The sequence below is a fragment of the Somniosus microcephalus genome, chromosome 7, assembly GCF_052327205.1.
Source record: "Somniosus microcephalus isolate GS21.2 chromosome 7, FLI_Smic_1.0, whole genome shotgun sequence".
In the NCBI taxonomy this organism is placed as follows: Eukaryota; Metazoa; Chordata; class Chondrichthyes; order Squaliformes; family Somniosidae; genus Somniosus; species Somniosus microcephalus.
The window spans coordinates 177906286-177924230 of NC_140993.1; the positions used below are offsets into that span (position 1 = coordinate 177906286).

The window sequence follows — 17945 nt, forward strand, 5'->3', positions numbered from 1 at the left end:
TGGCCTACTCCTGCTCCTATCTTCTATGTTTCTATGATTTGATTGAAGTTTAAGATATTAAGGGGAACAGATAGGGTAGATAGAGAGAAACCATTTCCGCTGGTTGGGGATTCTAGGACTAGGGGGCATAGTCTAAAAATTAGAGCCAGGCCTTTCAGGAGTAAAGTTAGAAAACACTTCTACACACAAAGGGTGGTTACATTTGGAAGTCTCTTCCACAAACGGCAGTTGATGCTAGATCAATTGTTAATTTTAAATCTGAGTTTGATAGATTTTTGTTAACAAAAGGTATTGAGGGATATGGGACAAAAGCAAGTGTATGGAGTTAGGTCACAAATCAGCCTTGATCTCATTGAATGGTGGAACAGACTAGAGGGGCTAACTGGCCTTCTGGAGAGATCTTGTAATATATTCCAGGGAAGCTAGGATCTGAAGGTGACAGTGGCATCTGATCCTTTTTCCCTTTTTAATTAATAGATTTTGAGTGGCTGGGTCACAGCAAATCACACAGCATTGTCAAAAGAGAAGGGCATTTCTACCACCTTAATGTCCAGAATATCCTATTTCTGGTCATTTGTTGTTGGGTGAAAATGGCATGGCTCAAGGTGCCAAGAAAACTAAAAGTTGTGAAGAAAGAAAGACTTGCATTTATATAGCGCCTTTCACGACCACCAGATGTCGCAAAGCGCTTTACAGCCAATGAAGTACTTTTGGAGTATAGCCACTCTTGTAATATAGGAAACAGGGCAGCCAATTTGCGCACAGCAAGCTCCCACAAACAGCAATGTGATGACCAGATAATCTGTTTTTTATGTTGATTGAGGGATAAATATTGGCTAGGACACAGGGGATAACCCCCAATCTCTTCTTTGAAATAGTGCCATGGGATCTTTTACATCCACCTGAGAGCGCAGACGGGGCCTTAGTTTAATGTCTCATCTGAAAGAGGGCACCTCCGACCGTGCAGCACTCCCTCAGCCCTGCACTAGAGTGTCAGCCTAGAGTTTTGTGCTCAAGTCCCTGGAGTGAGACTTGAACCCACAACCTTCTGACTCCGAGGCGAGAGTGCTACCAACTGAGCCACGGCTGACATGATGTTTAATCTTGATTCCGCCAGACGGAAAAGCGATTTAACTGTACATAATACACTCATTAGTTGTGGCTCATTGCTCCCAAAATTTGGATATTCCTGACCCCGGGAGACCCGGAGAGAAGGGAGGATGAGGAGATTATCGTCTTTCTGGGTTGTATAGAAATCTAAATTAATTCCAGATTTTCTCTTTCCCAAGAATGTAATTTTTGTTTTCTTTTAGAGTTTTGCTGGAGTCTCGACGGAAGTCAAAGAAGATAACTGCAAGAGGGATTTTTGCTGGTGCACGAGTGGTACGTGGAGTGGATTGGCAGTGGGAGGACCAAGATGGGGGCAATGGACGTAGGGGAAAGGTGAGCAGTCTGCTTCAACAGCGGTTGGGATTTGTTCAGTAGTCGAAGTATTACAGGAAACCTTTTTTAATACGGGACCGACGTGGTGCCGGTTCATCAAAAATTCCGGATAAATAGAGCTATAGTAAAAGATACGGAGAGCTGAGAGCTCCGTATAAAGCAACAAACCCTGTTGCTTAGCAACAGGTGCAGAACAATGGCCACAAGTTCCAAGCGTCTCTGTAGCTTAGCAACAGCTGCAGCTACACCCTTGCACAGCAACAGATCGAGGAAGGCAAGTACAATATGAAGTAAAACTTACCTGAACCTACTCCTGAATTTTGCTGGTTAACCGAGATTTCCGGTTATTTAGGTGCCGTAAATCGAAAATTTCCTGTAGTTGCTTATTTGACAGTATTGTTGAAGTGGTGACCTAAAACTGATGTCATTCTTTTGCAGAGATGGCACCAAGGTGGGAGCAGAATGATGGTGGATAAAATGCATGTGTGTGCTTGATGTTTATATATTTAGTGCACTTTGCGATCAGCTGTAATGTAACTGATGAAAGGCAGTTGAGATTGAATTATGGTTGGCACCACAAGCGATACGTAAATTCAGTTCTTTGGAATGCATTCTGCTTGTACTATTCATTAAAAATAGAACAGAAGTTAAAAAGATGTATTTCATGGTTTGCTGTGTTCCTCTATGGTTTGATTTCGGGGAGGTTGGAGATGGTGATCAATAGTCTTTGTGGTGTTGCCTTAGAGTGTTTATACTTTGAAAATTATCTTCACATTTTAAAAGAAAATCATGTCATCTTCTTGAAAGTTATCTCGAATATACCTGTCATATGCCTGTGAAAGGGAGTAGTTGAAAGTCTCTCACCTCAGGATGTTACATGTCTAGAGCTGAAATGTGAACTGTTAAAGTAAGGTATATCCAGTTAATTAAATATGAGCAAATCAAAAACTCCTTAAGATGGTAAGAATGAATAAGCAGGTGAAAATGGAACAATCAAATTGTTCAGGTTTTTTAAAGCTACTTGTCACAATCTGGCATGGAGCAAGAAGGCACTAATCAAATTACTGAAAATATTTTAAGTTAGTTTAACTTTCCACCCAGCTGAAAATTTACTGGTAACAGTAACATTTATAATGTAAGAACCCTATTTTTTTTTTTAAAATGTAAGAGTGCTTACTGTTAACTCCTAGAGGTGCCTATACGGTGTTGTAAATTCCTAAAAATATTTTCTCAGAGGCCGACTCTTGTTTCAGGAGCCTGGATCTCAATCTGGAGTACTTGGCTGGAGCTTTACCTACTAGATTGGGCTTTGCTGCCCTTTTCTGCAAATGCCCTGGTTTTTCACTATTAAGACATGCCCATCCACTATTCATTTTGGCTGCACTCACCACCTCTGCTGGGCGACCTGACCTGAATCGATCCCTGTCCTATTGACCTCAGCTGTTTTGGAGTCCTTTGGAATATAGCCCAATCATGGTTACTAGCCTGTGCTGAGCTTCTTGCTGAACCTTATTCACTTGTGGTTTGCTCATCAGCTGTAGCAGAGTACAGAACTTCTACTATATTTGATAACTAATAATTACAAAGCAGAAATGTGCAACAGCTGATGAGAAAATAACAGGTAAAGAAGAACTTGGATGGAAGCCAGTTGCAAGATGGTCAGAACGAATCTGGGTGGGGCATTGCCAAGATCTTCTGGCTGCCCGGCGTCCACGCTCCCCGCCTGAGTGCTTTCCCAACTTGTTGGCTTGCCAGGCACAGCCAGTGCAAGTGCTTTGTGGCTCACCTGTTTGACTACCCACTTAGTCCAAGTGGTTTCCCGCTTGTCTATTCTCTTGCCCTTCAAGTGCTTGGTTCAACTGGGTGAAGTGTTTCTTTGTGTTGACTGAGTGGCTCTTGCCCTGTCTGCTTGCTCACTTGGCCTAAGTTTTTCACAGCCCATTGGCTTGCTCCACCCAAGTACTTCTTGGTCGATCTCACTTGCCTGGCCTAAATGCTTTCCCTGCCAGGTCACCTGCTTATCTGCCTTGAGTGCTTCTTGGCTCAACCCAAGTGATTGTAGGCTCAGCCCACTCGGAGCTATTCTCAGAAGGTCCTTCTCAACCTGCACTTTACTCATCGGGTGTTTGGCTCTTCTACTGTACTTGCTTATTGTACTGAGGAGCTGTCAAATCCTCACAAAATGGTCTACAAATAACATCCAAAAGTCATGGCGATCATCAAACTGTTTAAGGAATAAATTAAGAGTATTTTGACCCCTGTGGGTTGACTCTATCTTTGTTTTACAGTAACGTATGTACTTTGCAGCATTTCACTGCTTTTGGGCATTCTTCAACCTGTAAATAATTGTATCAGTTTTAGCTTGAGTGCATTGGTTTGTTACAGTGGTAGTTACTGCCTTTTGAAGTATTGTGGCTGAATTTCCTTCCCAGTCCTCTACCAGTTCACCAGTTCTCCTAGACCTTTGGATACGCCCATATACATAGATTTCCCCCCCCCTTTCAAAATGCTCCCAGAACCTGGACCCCTCTATTACCAGACCACAGAATCTCTCTTCCTAAGTGGTACCAAATCTCAAGATCCTATGCTCTCTTCAGAGTTCTTTTGTTTAAACCTTACTTTGATGTCAGAAATTGGGGCCAGGGTCTGGCAGTATTGGGGGTAGCTGGGATCTGACAGTATTGGAGTGGAGCAGTGGCTTGTAGCCTTGTGGGAGGGAGTGTGATGAAAACAGGACTGGAATTAAGCATGGCCCGTTTTGGACCATTGACCTAATACTGCGTTCCTGCCGATCAACATCTTCCTCTGACAAGCTCATAGACCCTTTAATGTGACCCTTTAAGCTCTCGTTTACCCTCCACCACCACTTCCCATCGTCAGCAGTGTTTATGTTCCTGTCTTAAAGCATTTAAGGATAAATGTTAATGCAGTTGCGCTTCAGATTAGCCAAAAAGGAGATTGCACTCAGTGGATGGCAAACCATGTGCTTGGCACACAATTGTCTGATGTGTACTCCTGAGGTGTGTCAGGAGCGGAAAATGTAACTTTTAGTGCACTGTTTCTATGAATTTGTGAGGAGCTTGTGGCGATTGTTAATAAGTATTTGCTCAAAATACAGGTTTGAGAATTAAATCTCCCTTTTGAAAGTCTTCTGGAAAGACCGAAGAAGCTGTCAAATCCTCACAAAATGAAGGCATTAACTCAAGTTGATGTACAGATTGCATGCTGGGAAATACATGAGAATAAACAGATGCGATTGGAAGCTCTCGTTAATGATTTGGGGGGGGGGGGGTGGGGAAAATCCAGTAGAAGCCCAGGCTTTTGAGATGAGTTAAGGCCTTGAAATAAAATCTTTAATAAATGTAGTAAAAGACACAAGACAGTTCAATGGGTAGATTTAATCATGTAACAGTGAAATGTATACTATTTAAAACGCTATTTTGGTTTCTAATTTTTTAAAATTCATTCATGGGATTTGGTGTCGCTGGCAAGGCCAGCATTTATTGTCCATCCCTAATGCCCTTGAGATGGTAGTGGTGAGCCAATATAAAGACCTGTCCTCCAACCCACAAAAGACCGAAGAACTGTTTGAAATTCAGAGTGGCCAAAGGCTAAGCAAAACTGCCATAATGGTGGATCTGGAAGTATTTGTGGTTGGGCTCAGAGGAGCTGGCGAACCAGGTGCTAAGCAGATAAAAATTGAGCGAGTAAGAGTGTAGATAAGAGGCTGAATAATTAAAATAACTATATAAAATTAAAAATATACATTTAAAGATTAAAAAATATAACTCATTACAAAGTAGGCAAAATGGTTGTTGTAGGAAGAGTTTAGAATCTTGCTCCACAGCACCACCTGGTGACCAAAGCCTAAAATTCCATTGATGTAGGAAAATTGAATAGTAAATGAAAATTAAGGTCTCAAATGTTTGCAGTAACCTATGAAATTTTCTATGCAAGAGGAAATTTTATCTGTTTCAGTATTTAACATTATCTATGGATGCTTATGTGGTTGCAAAGAATGAAAGTTAAAAGTAACATAATTATCAGTCTGTATTTTAATACTAAACTGTTTAAAAATGGGTTTGTATCACTAATGCACGTGTGTGGAAAGAAATAATTAAAAAAAAAAATTATTACTTGTTTTAGATGGGGGTGCGGGGGGTCCGCGGAGAGGAGGCACTAGTGGAGTGAAAGGTGTGCAGTTTCAGATAAGACATGGGTGCCAGAATTGAAAGGCATGTTCAGTGGAGGGGGCGAGTGGAAGAGGAGCGTTAAGGAATAATGAAATAGCTAATCTAGTCAGATCTGAATCCAGTTGTTCTTGTATAGATTTTGTACGATGTAGAATCATGCTCTGCTGGAAATATCCAAATGCAATGTAGTTATTACAAGTGATATGATAAATGCTTTAAGGAATCAAGACTTTGATGTTGGTTTGGTGCAAAGACTGAAATTTCTGGCTTGTGATGCTGTATAATCTATGGCTTTGATGTTCAACGCCATTCCAAATTAAAGGAAGTCTGTGCACTAAACTAATGCATATTTACTCTCTGTAGAAAATGCTTCAGAAAGTGTCTACTGTTGCTGCATATGGTTCCACAGGTGCCAGTACCTTTTAGTACTGCCCTCAACTGGCCATTCTTTGTGTGAAAACAGACAATTATTGTCAGCAGGGCATTTAAATGTGTGGGGCCGCACAGCTGAGCTTGATTTTTTTTCTCACGGGACATTTTCTAGAAGGAATTACCATATATTGATATCGGGAACCCCAACTGATGACTTCCTGTCCATATCCAGGGGTGCTGAAGGCAACTGTAGTGCCTCTACTGGATGAAATCCATTAAGTCAGTATTGCTCAAGGAGTGTACCTTGGACCTTCCTGATGTGTAACTCAGTTACTACATAGATAAACCCAATGAGCTGTCCAAGTAGTTTGCCTTTTTTTAAGTACAAATATTTTGTCTTAGTACACTGTGATAATGGCCCAGAAATTCGGGTCGGGAGCTTCCCGCGGGTGCAAGCCCCCGACCTGCACTTAGCTAGCGTGCCGGCCGTTGAGCTGTGGGCCCGCATGGGATTCCGATCCTGGGCCTCCTCCAACTGCTGGTGCGCAGTGCTTGCGTATCCCAGGGGCACAGTTAGTTCGATGCATCCCCTGGGATCACGTGGGCCATGGAGAGCCAATGGTAGCAGGGAATGCTTCATTCATAAGTTTGACAGGAAGAGCTGTCAAACCTATAAATACTATAAGCCCCAAAACATCACTAAAACCTGAAAAAAAAAATCACATTTTTAAAATAAACTATAAATTACATGAAATAACTATTTTAAACAATTTAAATTTTTGAAAAATTAATTGCATTTTCTAACAGGGCTAAAAATAAACTTACCTTTAAAGTATTTAAAAATAATAAACCTGTGGGGAAAAAATGTTTTAATTTTAATTAATTCACCACTTACCTTGTTAAAAGCAGACCTTGCGACTGCTTTTTACATGTCTAACTTCTGGAGACTTACCTTCCCAGAGAAACCTGGAAAAAAAATGTAAGTTCAATGCGCACGCGCAGCTTCTCCTGCGCACGTGTTCCAGCTCTTAACCCCTTCTTTCAGAGGAACGGAAGTGCTGGTTTCCCGTGCATGCACGAAACCGGCACTTTCGTTGGGCCTACGCGTGAGTACCCCGTGCGTACTCGCCCGTGGAGACCCGAATTTCTGGGCCATAATGTTTTCAGCTTCTCTCTATACTGGGCTTCCTGAAGTGGCATTTTTTAATACATGACTACCAAGGATTGCCGTTGATATCTAATAAAATAATTTTTATTTTGCCAAAAAGTGCTATATACTTCCAGCACAATAAAATATTTTATGTTCTGACTGGGATAATACAGTCCCCACGGCTTATAATCAGCGTGTTTATGAGAATGAGATTTGTTCGTTAACACACAGGCCAATATAATGTGATAGCATATAGGTTGTCCTTGCTCATCAGCATCCGCAGCTCCCTGAACCACGACCTGAACAAACCTCTTCGCTGCCGGACCTTAGACCTGACCAAGGACTAACTTATTTCAGCCCTTCCAGCTTTTCCCCTCCTCCTCTGGAGTTGTCGCTCTCCAGTGCCCAAGTACCTATTTCTGTAATTGCCCCAAACAAAATTGGATCAAGGCTGCCTGTTCACTATCCTGTTGTTGTCTCGCATGGGAAGCATCGCTCAACATTAAGCAACAAGAATACTAAACAGCGATGCTTTATAACCTGATTGGGGCGGGGAGGTCGTTCACCTGGGCAGAGGAACTGAATTACAACATCGACGGGCATAGCGTAAGCTTACAAAACAGAGCTTCAGTAGATATTAGTTTTTTGTTGCACTATTTAATCTTCCAGCATATTACAGAAAGGCTCTGCGAAGGGAGTATAGTGTTTACCCTTTGTGTAGCTCTCTGACTTTTTTATTTATACACACAAAGATTAAAAGTAATGATGAAAGTTGATATATCAATGTGTACTTCACTCTTACAATGTCACAGTAAGCACAGCTATTTCTACCTGAAATAAACAGAGCACTTAAGACGCTATAACCAGCAACTTGAAGTTGATGCTAATGGTTATTGTTTTTTGGCCAATATAAGCGACTGCCAATGTTCTCTTTTTTTGGGGCCACGCGGTCCCTTTAACAGGTTGCACGTCCCATTCCAAAATCCGCGCATATGCATTTAATATAGTTTACATAGATTTTAGCAAGGCAGACTGATCAGAAAAGTAAAAGCCCATGGAATTCAAGGGAAAGTGGTAAGTTGGATCCAAAATTGGCTCAATGGCAGGAAGCAAAGGGTAATGGTCAGGTGTTTTTGTGACTGGAAGGCTGTTTCTAGTGGGGCTCCACAGGGTTCAGTACTAGGTCCCTTGCTTTTTGTGGTATACATCAATGATTTAGACTTCACTGTAGGGGGCATGATTAAGAAGTTTGCAGATGATACAAAAATTGGCTGTGTGGTTGATAGTGAGGAAGAACGCTGTAGACTGCTGGAAAGTATCAATGGACTGGTCATTTGGGTTGAAAAGTGGCAAATGGAATTCAATCCAGACAAGTGTGAGGTAATGCATTTGGGTAGGGCTAACAAGGCAAGGGAATATACATTAAATGGTAGGATACTGAGCAGTGTAGAGGAATATGTCCACAGATCCCTGAAGGTAGCAGGACAGGTAGATTAGGTGGTTGAGAAGGCATACGGGATACTTTCCTTTATTAGCCGAGACAGAATGTAAGAGCAGGGAGGTTATACTTGAACTGTATGAAACACTAGTTAAGCCTCAGCTAGAGTACTGCGGACAGTTCTGGTCACCACATTGCAGGAAGGGATGTGATCGTACTAGAGTGTGTTGTGTATGTCCCTTTAAGGGAATAACTGGTCTCAGACTGTAGTACCGGCAGTGACCATCCCTGTATAAAAGGCCCTGGCAGGCTTCTGTAGTTTCAGTTTCCAGATTGTCTCCATTCAGTAAAGACTTGTTAAACCAACTCCTGCATTCCGTGTCTCCATTAACACACGGATTTAATACTGGCGATGAGTAAGAAACGAACTTACCTGCAACTCAGCAGCACCTCAGACGACGTTATTGAAGGTCGAAGCCAGAAAAGAAAAAAAAAATAATCCAACGAAACTCGAGAAACGGGCGTCGACCGTGGGCAACCACCCTCCAAATCATCGGATTGAAAACTTGCAGGAGAGAGTGTCAAGAGCCAGGCTTGGTTCCCCAGTCTGTGGTTTCCCAGCTAATCGGGCTGGTGGCAGGTAGTGCACTGATCCTTCCTGGGCTGCGGCGGGCTAGAGCTCGATCGGGTGGCTCTGCAACGGGGCCGGGCAGCGAGTGGGGAAGCAAAAAGAGAGGGTGGAGCACACAGGGCGCAGCCGGGCAGCGTTCGGACCTAAGAAGAGGGAGGGAAGTGTCCCAGAGGGTCCGCTCCACGGCGGGAACGGTTAAAAATAAAAATACCGCGGAGAGCGGCGTTGACGGCAGCGGCGGGAAAGCGCGGGAGGCACCATCTTAACTCGGCGGGGAAGAAGGAAAAATGCGGGAGGTGCCATTGTGATCCATCGGGGACGAAGGAAAAGCGCGGGAGACGCCATCTTAGATTTTCAAGATGCCAAAGACAGGTGATATCACGGCCTTCGATAATGCAATAGAAGACTGGACCACGTATGTGGAAAGAGTCGAGGTATATTGCGAGGCAAACGAAATAGCCGTGGGGAAAAAGGCATCGGTATTGCTAAATTTAATGGGCGCAAGAACGTACGGCCTATTGCGGGACCTGATTACTCCAGCCAAACCGAAGGCGTAGAGTTTTAACGAAATTGTTGCTATCCTACAGGAACACCTAAATCCTACACCGCTGCTGTTAGCAGAAAGATTTAAATTCCACAGGAGAAATCAGCATAAAAATGAGAGCAATGCTGATTACCTTACGGAACTACGCAAGCTATCAAAGCACTGCCAGTTCGGAGCAGGACTGGCAGATACCTTACGGGACAAATTTGTCTGTGGACTCCTGAGTGAAGGAACCCAGAAGAGGTTACTCTCGGAGAAAGAGCTGACGCTAGATAAGGCTTTCAGCGTGGCAGTATCGTACGAAGCAGCAGCAAGGGGAGCTGCGGAAATACAACAAAAGCCACAGGAATACGGCACCCACGAAATGAAACGGGGATTTGCAAAATGTTATCGCTGCGGCAAAACAAACCATGACCAGAAGGACTGCTGGTCCAAGGACAAAATATGCAGGCAATGCGGAAAGATGGGACACATTGCACGAGTTTGCAGGTCTGGGAAGAAGACCAACGACAACAAAAAGGCTACTAAGGAACCGTACAGGAAAGTACAAAAGATGACGGACAGTAGTTCCGAAGACCAGATGAGCGATAGTGAATCCGGGAACAAGAGACTAAGCTGTCTCAAACTTCACAACGTAATCGCAAAAGAGGATCACCGAACCATTTGGGTCACCCTCACGATAGCAGGGTCCCAAGTCAAAATGGAATTTGATACAGGATCAGCTCTAACCGTCATGAATCGACGAGACTACGAGCGGCTATTCTCACACATACCCTTGAGAGAGACATCCATTGTCTTGAGGACGTATACGGGGCAAAAATTATACCCCAGAGGAAAAATAAGGGTGCCTGTCGAATACAATGGCAAGAAAATACGGAAATTGTATCTCTACATTCTGCAAGATGGTGGACCACCGTTATTGGGACATGAATGGATCAGAAAGATAAGTTTAGACTGGCACTCCATTCAGGCACCGACGGTGGCTGGTAAAAAGGATGACGACGTCACTCCTGGACGATTGTCAACAATCTTAGCTGACGCCAAAGAGGTATTTCAACAAGAACTGGGCACTCTTAAAGGCGTAACCGCCTCGATAAAAATAGAAGGGAATGCAATTCCCAAGTTTTTCAAAGCAAGACCGGTACCATATGCAATTCGCCCAGCCGTCGAGGCAGAGCTGGAGAATGCAGGCGTGTTAACTAAGGTAGACTGGAGCGAGTGGGCGACACCCATCGTTCCTGTCATGAAGAAAACGTTAAACAATAAGTCTGAGGAGCCAAGGAAGGTTCGCATCCGTGGGGACTTCAAGGTGACGGTGAACCCAGTCCTTCACGCTGTACAATATCCTCTTCCAAGGATAGAAGATATCTTCGCCTCACTATCCGGAGGGAAGCGTTTTACAAAAATTGACCTAGCGCAAGCATATTTGCAGATGGAGGTTGAAGAATCCTCTCGGAAGTATCTCACGATAAACACTCACAAAGGTCTTTACCAGTATAATCGACTGGTATTCGGAGTAGCATCAGCTCCGGCGATATGGCAAAGAGCGATGGAACAAGTCCTGCAAGGGATTCCGGGGACTCCGTGTTACTTGGACGACATCCTAGTGACAGGTGAAGATGACAGTGAACACCTTGCCAACCTAGAGCAGGTGCTCACTAGACTACGTGACCATGGGCTACGAGCCAATCGCCCCAAGTGCGAGTTTTTTAAGAAACAGATATCGTATTGTGGCCACGTGATTGATGAAGAGGGGTTGCATAAGTCCCCTGACAAAATTGAAGCGGTAGTTAAGGCTCCAGCGCCTGAAAATGTGTCACAACTGAGGTCATTCCTCGGATTGGTGAATTACTACCATAAGTTTTTGCCGAATTTGTCCACAATTCTGCATCCACTGAACGCCCTACTACGAACGGGAGTAGCATGGAAATGGAGCAATGAATGTAAGCGGGCCTTTCAGAAGAGTAAGGACCTAATCACTTCAAGAGAAGTATTGACTCACTACAACCCATCACTACTGATAAGACTGGCGTGTGATGCATCTCCCTACGGCATTGGGGCGGTACTGTCACATAAATTCCTTGATGGTTCTGAGAGGCCGATAGCTTTTGCGTCACGCTCGTTAACTTCAGCCGAGCGTAACTACGCCCAGATTGACAGAGAGGCCCTCAGCCTGGTGTGGGGGGTGAAGAAGTTCAATCACTACCTGCACGGTCAGAAATGTACTCTACTAACTGATCATCAACCTCTCGTCTCCATTTTCAACCCTCAGAAGGGCGTACCGATAATGGCGGCACAACGGCTACAGAGGTGGTCCCTTTTCCTAGGGGCACACCAATATGACATCGAGTACAAAGGAACTAAACAGCATGGGAATGCTGATGGATTGTCGCGCCTACCGTTGCCGACGGTGGAAGAAGAACTGGCAGTGGATCCAGTGGAGTTATTCCACTTGACTGTTGTCGAATGTCTCCCTGTGACGAATGCAAACATAGAAAAGGAAACACGGAATGACCCGACACTATCACGGGTCTATGATTTAACGGTGAAGGGATGGCCAGCACATGGCGAACCACTGCTGCCAGCATTCTCGCCGAGAAGAGAACAGCTGTCAGTGGGCCGAGGAACCTTGATGTGTGGATCCAGAGTAGTAATTCCACCCAAATTGAAGGATAGAGTGCTCAATGAGCTTCATGAGGGTCACCTGGGAGGGGTAAAAATGAAGAACTTAGCCAGAGCGTTTGTGTGGTGGCCGGGAATTGATAGAGAAATCGAAGAGATGACCAAGAGCTGTACAGGATGCCAGAAGGTCCAAAACGCCCCACCACAAGCCCCTCTACATCCATGGGTGTGGCCCTCATCTCCATGGCAAAGGGTGCACATTGATTTTGCTGGTCCCTTTATGGACTCGATGTTTTTAATTGCGGTGGATGCACATTCAAAGTGGCCAGAGGTAATAAAAATGGCCTCAACCACCACAGAAAAAACTATCACAGTCTTACGAACCATATTCGCCAGGAATGGGCTGCCTGAACATATTTGCTCTGACAATGGACCACAGTTTGTGTCTGAAGAGTTCCGAAGGTTCTTAAAGAACAATGGTGTTAAGCATTACACATCCGCCCCATATCATCCAGCCACTAATGGATTGGCCGAGAGGTTTGTTCAAACATTCAAGAAGGCTATCAAGGCAATGTGTAATGAAGACATACCCCTACAACACAAGGTGGATAACTTCTTGTTTGCCTACCGGAATGCGACACATGTGGTTACCAACCAAACTCCAGCCATGATGTTCTTCAATCGAAGACTACGATGCCGCTTGGATTTGGTGAAGCCAAACGTCAGAAGAGATGTGGAGAACAGGCAGTTTCAGAATATGAATGAAAAGCCGACCAGGAGTTTTAAGATAGGTCAACCAGTTTTGGCCCGGGACTACCGCACAGAGAAATGGCAGCCAGGAACGATCTGTACACGGCAAGGACCTCTAATGTATACCGTGGACGTTGGAGAGAGCATTGTAAGACGCCATGCTGACCAGATTCTAGAGTCACTGGAAAACCTCAACTCCACACCACGATCTGATACACCTGGCGATGAAACCGAAGTACCAATTGCATCTACCGCAGAATCGGTGATTTTGGAAGCAGACGAACCAAACAACGGCATTGATCCCGACTCAACCTTGCCAGAAGAACCTGATATCCCAAAGAGGCGTTATCCAGACAGAATCAGGAAGCCTCCTCAAAGACTGAACTTATAATTGCTTAACTTCAACTAATGTATCTAGCAACCGTAATTGTAATTAGTTGTTAAATGAATGTTATGTACTGTTTATCTAAAAGGGGAGGAATTGTTGTGTATGTCCCTTTAAGGGAATAACTGGTCTCAGACTGCAGTACCGGCAGTGACCATCCCTGTATAAAAGGCCCTGGCAGGCTTCTGTAGTTTCAGTTACCAGATTGTCTCCATTCAGTAAAGACTTGTTAAACCAACTCCTGCATTCCGTGTCTCCATTAACACACGGATTTAATAGAGTGGACGCAGAGGATATTTACGAGGATGTTGCCAGGACTGGAGAATTTTAGCTAAGAGGAAAGATTGGATAGGCTGGGGTTGTTTTCTTTGGAATAGAGGAGGCTGAAGAAAGACTTAATTGAGGTGTATAAAATTGAGGGGCCTAGATAGAAAGGATAGGACGGACCTATTTCCCTTAGCAGAGAGGTCAATAACCAGGGGGGCATAGACTTAAAGTAATTGGTAGAAGGGTTAGAGAGGAGTTGAATCTTTTTTTCACCTAGAGGGTGGTGGGGGTCTGGAAACCACTGCCTGAAAAGGTGGTAGAGGCAGAATCCCTCATCGCATTTAAAAAGTACTTGGATATGCACTTTTAAGTGCTGTGACCTGCAGGACTACGGACCAAGAGCTGGAAATTGGGATTAGGCTGGATAGCTCTTTTTTGGCTGGCACAGACACGATGGCCTCTTGGCCTCTTTCTGTGCTGTAAATTTCTAAATTCTAAGTAGATAAGAAATTACAAAATGAGTTGGATAAAATATTTGAGCAAAACAATGGCAGATGAAATGTAATGAGTAATAAATACATTTAAAATAAGTAAACTACTGCACATAGGAAGGAAAACAAGCCACACACTACAAGGATGAAGTTGAAAGAGACCTAGAAGTCTTAATATATTTAATGCACAACATGTCCAACATATGGAGAGCAGCAATCAACAAACCAATAGAATCTTGCATTGTATAACCAAAATACAAGTCCGAGGAAGTCATGATAAAACAAAAAAGATGTGGTCTGACCAGAGCTCTAGAGTATTGTGCCCAGATCTAGTTACTGAGACACAAAGCTGACAGTCAAGCACCAGAGGCAGAGTGCAGAGAAGAGCCACAAGGTTGATACTAGTGTCAAGGATCTGAGCTAGGAAGAAAGGCTGGAGAAAGTTGAGCTTTTCATCCTGGAAAGGAGGTGTCTGAGAGGAGATGTATACAAGGCAGTAAACGGTATGGAAAAGGTAAATCCGGAAAACTCGGTGGGAGTAGGAAAAGGGGACACGGGTTCAAACTAGTAAAGGACAAATTTAAGTTTGATATCAAGAAGGTCTTCATGTAGAGAATGATCAATACATGAAATGAGCTCTCAGCAGTGGAGGTGAAAGCCTGGGAATCATGCAAGAACCAATGTGATACTGCAGTGGAGGGAATTGTAGGCTTTTTTGGATGTATGAATTGCAGTGGGCTGAATGGCTTTCCACATTCATAATTCTGCTTTATTGCTTCCATATGCATAACTTCTCATACAAAATATTTTCCTTGCATGGAGGGACATCATTTCCATTGCTAACATTTCAGAACAAAGAAATCGCTAGTGTAAGAATTTCTTTAAAATTATTGCAATGTATTCATTTAGTTTGAAAACTTTAAGATTTGGTTTCTGTAAATTTGATAGAAAAAAAATCAGCTATAAATAATTAATCTTTTCCGCCCCCCCAAATAGACAAGAAAGGGAAGAATATGATGAAAATAATTCTTTTAGCTTTTTTTAAATGAGATAGTTGAAAAGCAAGCATACATGACTGTCTTCGTCCCACACCCCAACTAATTAGGTTGCCTTTGCTGTTGCCTCTAAACATCCTTCCTCAAGAAGGTGGGGCAGTCTGGTCAGTGGCCTTTGCCATTCCATTCCTGGTGCTGTTTCATGATAAGCTAACGAGGTACCAATTTGAGGCAAGAATCATTGTCCTTTTCTTCAGATGTCTATAAAGCACTCGGTAGAATCCATTGTTTTATGCAAGTTACAAATTATTGCAGGAAAAGATTCACAGGCCAAACCTTCTGAATACAGAGACACAAGCTGTGAACATTAAGGGTAGAAGTCATACTTTCAGGTGAGGTTACAAGGTATATAGAAAAGTTTCCTACTACACTTGCTACCTGCCAACAGCCAACTTGGTAGTATAATTCATGAGATTCAGCCAACATAAAGTTGTTCACCTGTTGTAAATAGCCTGTCTCCCAGTTTCTTGCCTCCTGTGTGTCTGTAATGGGAATCATACTCTTGTAAAGTTAGGATTTCATTTGGCTTACACTGACCAGCCTGTCATTCTGACTGGCACCATCCCTTCTGATGAAATTTGGTGGAATTTCTTTAAAAATGTGAGTGAGCTACAATAGCGCTGCCTGCTCTACCCAAAAGCATCATATTAAGTTAGCAAGCTATCTGTGATACGTTCAGCCGACAGCAATTGTAACAGCAAGATAGAAAAGGACAAGCCAGGACCCCATATACCCAGTTAAATCAGTGACTTTATAAGATTTATATCTCTAGCATTCAAAATTTATTAATGGTTGGCAATGGCAGAAAAAAATTTAAAATTTAATTCATATATTTTAAGGAGTGGTATACTTTGTAATGTGTTCTATTGTTTCCACTTTCCACTGAAGGGTATTTAAAAATCTACTGATACACTAACTTGGCTGATTTCTTTTTCCAAATCAAGATTCGCAAACTGAATATTCTGCCTGCTGACATACTCTCTTGCTCATCTTGGCAGTTTAATATTTTCAAATCAAAAAGCAATGATTTCCGAACTGTTAGGTTGATAAAATTGTGACTTAAAAAAAAAGTCCTTTTAAAGTATCATTAGCAGAATCTGTTTTGTAAAAAAAAAAAAAATCCATGTGTATGTATAATTTAAAATTTATTTGGAGGAATATTTTTATTTAAGCAGGATGGCAATAACATTGCGAAGGAAAATGACTCAAGTAATTACAGGGCCTGACTATATGGTGCAGCGGAATTAAAATACACTGTTAAAACATAAGTATCATAAGTTAATGACTGCTCTTCTATTAATGTGGATATATTGGAGGGGAAAAGCAGTGCTAAGTGATGTTGTACTGAAAAAACACTTGAAGGAAACATAGTTTTGTTTTATGGCAGTTGTTTTAAACATTGGTGGATTTGTATTGTACTGTCCTACAGAAATGAATAGCAAACAGGACCTTGATAAGCCAATTATATATACTTTAAAAGACACAAAAACGATGGCATTGTAAGATCTTAATGATCTCCGAGTTCTTGGACAAGACACTAATAGGTAGCAGCCAGTATATTTGAGCAATAGATCAAGATTTATTAAGCTTACAGCGTAATCAATACTTAACAAAAGGCGATAGCTTTAACGAGTAGCTCGCAGCCCTTGGTCTCTGGAACCTCTTGGACACAGATGATGTAGTCGTAAGTCTGTTCCTTTGTTCTCACAGTAAGTCTGTAAAGTTGTTCTTTGAGTATCGAGGTTTTAACCCTTTTCTTATCAAAAGTTGGTTTGGCCAGTGTCCATATATCCATATATGGTCTTTAACAAAATCACCTTTTTTAATTGGTTCTAATGGTCAAAATACCATTGTCACTCAGACTAAGGGTAGCATCTTGGCCACTCCTTTTTAAATACTTTTCCATCAACCCTATCCTACTGTCTTGTTATCTTGTTTGTAGTTCTTCACCCCATTGGAATTTGTCTTACCGCTTTCATTTCTAGCCTCCCTGGTACAAGGCCTTTCTACGCCATGGGCCCATATCTGCGCTGTTTCACTAATCTTGAGGTATCCAGACTGTCTCACTTTTAATTTACCAGATATATACCTTATCTCCATTATCTCTTCTTTTATGTCATTTAAAAAATAATTAGTATATCTGCAATTAGTTTTGTTAAGCAAATTCTAATTTCTACTTAGCATTAGGATGTGTTTAACAATTTAACCTTTACTTGCAGCCTGTGGCTGTTTGTTATCCAAGCTTAGTCAAAACTGCTTTTGACTGTCCTTGCAGCTGCATCCTGAACAAGTCTTAGCATTTTAGTTACCCAGTAGTAATTATGGGTAATATTAGTTGGTCAGTGGCTACACTTGAATTTATACATATATGATTCGCGTCTACTAAATATCTCTCGCTCAGCCTTTCATACAGCATTGTACTAAATGTATTCCTTATGTGCAGAATAAACGCTGTGGTGTTGCAAGTTAGGCAAAACTGGAACAAAGCAATCAAGCATACTACTGTTTTTCTTTTCAGTTTGCAAAACATCCATTTGCAGTGTTTCTGGATTTTGCATTGTCTACTTGAATCTCTTGTGCAATAATCTATATTATGTCATGTTA

General features: G+C 42.5%; 1 protein-coding gene across 7 annotated transcripts in view; it reads left to right on the forward strand.

The window, feature by feature from the left end:
- mib1 (MIB E3 ubiquitin protein ligase 1) overlaps window positions 1-17945 on the forward strand; it is a 298565-nt gene that overhangs the window by 21193 nt on the left and 259427 nt on the right. For all 7 annotated transcript variants that reach the window (XR_015079035.1, XR_015079034.1, XR_015079036.1 and 4 more), the window contains exon 3: window positions 1314-1443. Coding sequence is in view for 4 of the 7 variants with exons in the window: in XM_085993275.1 (XP_085849401.1) it covers window positions 1314-1443 (130 nt within the window). In the remaining 3 variants the exon portion in view is untranslated. The remainder of the gene's footprint in view (window positions 1-1313; window positions 1444-17945) is intronic.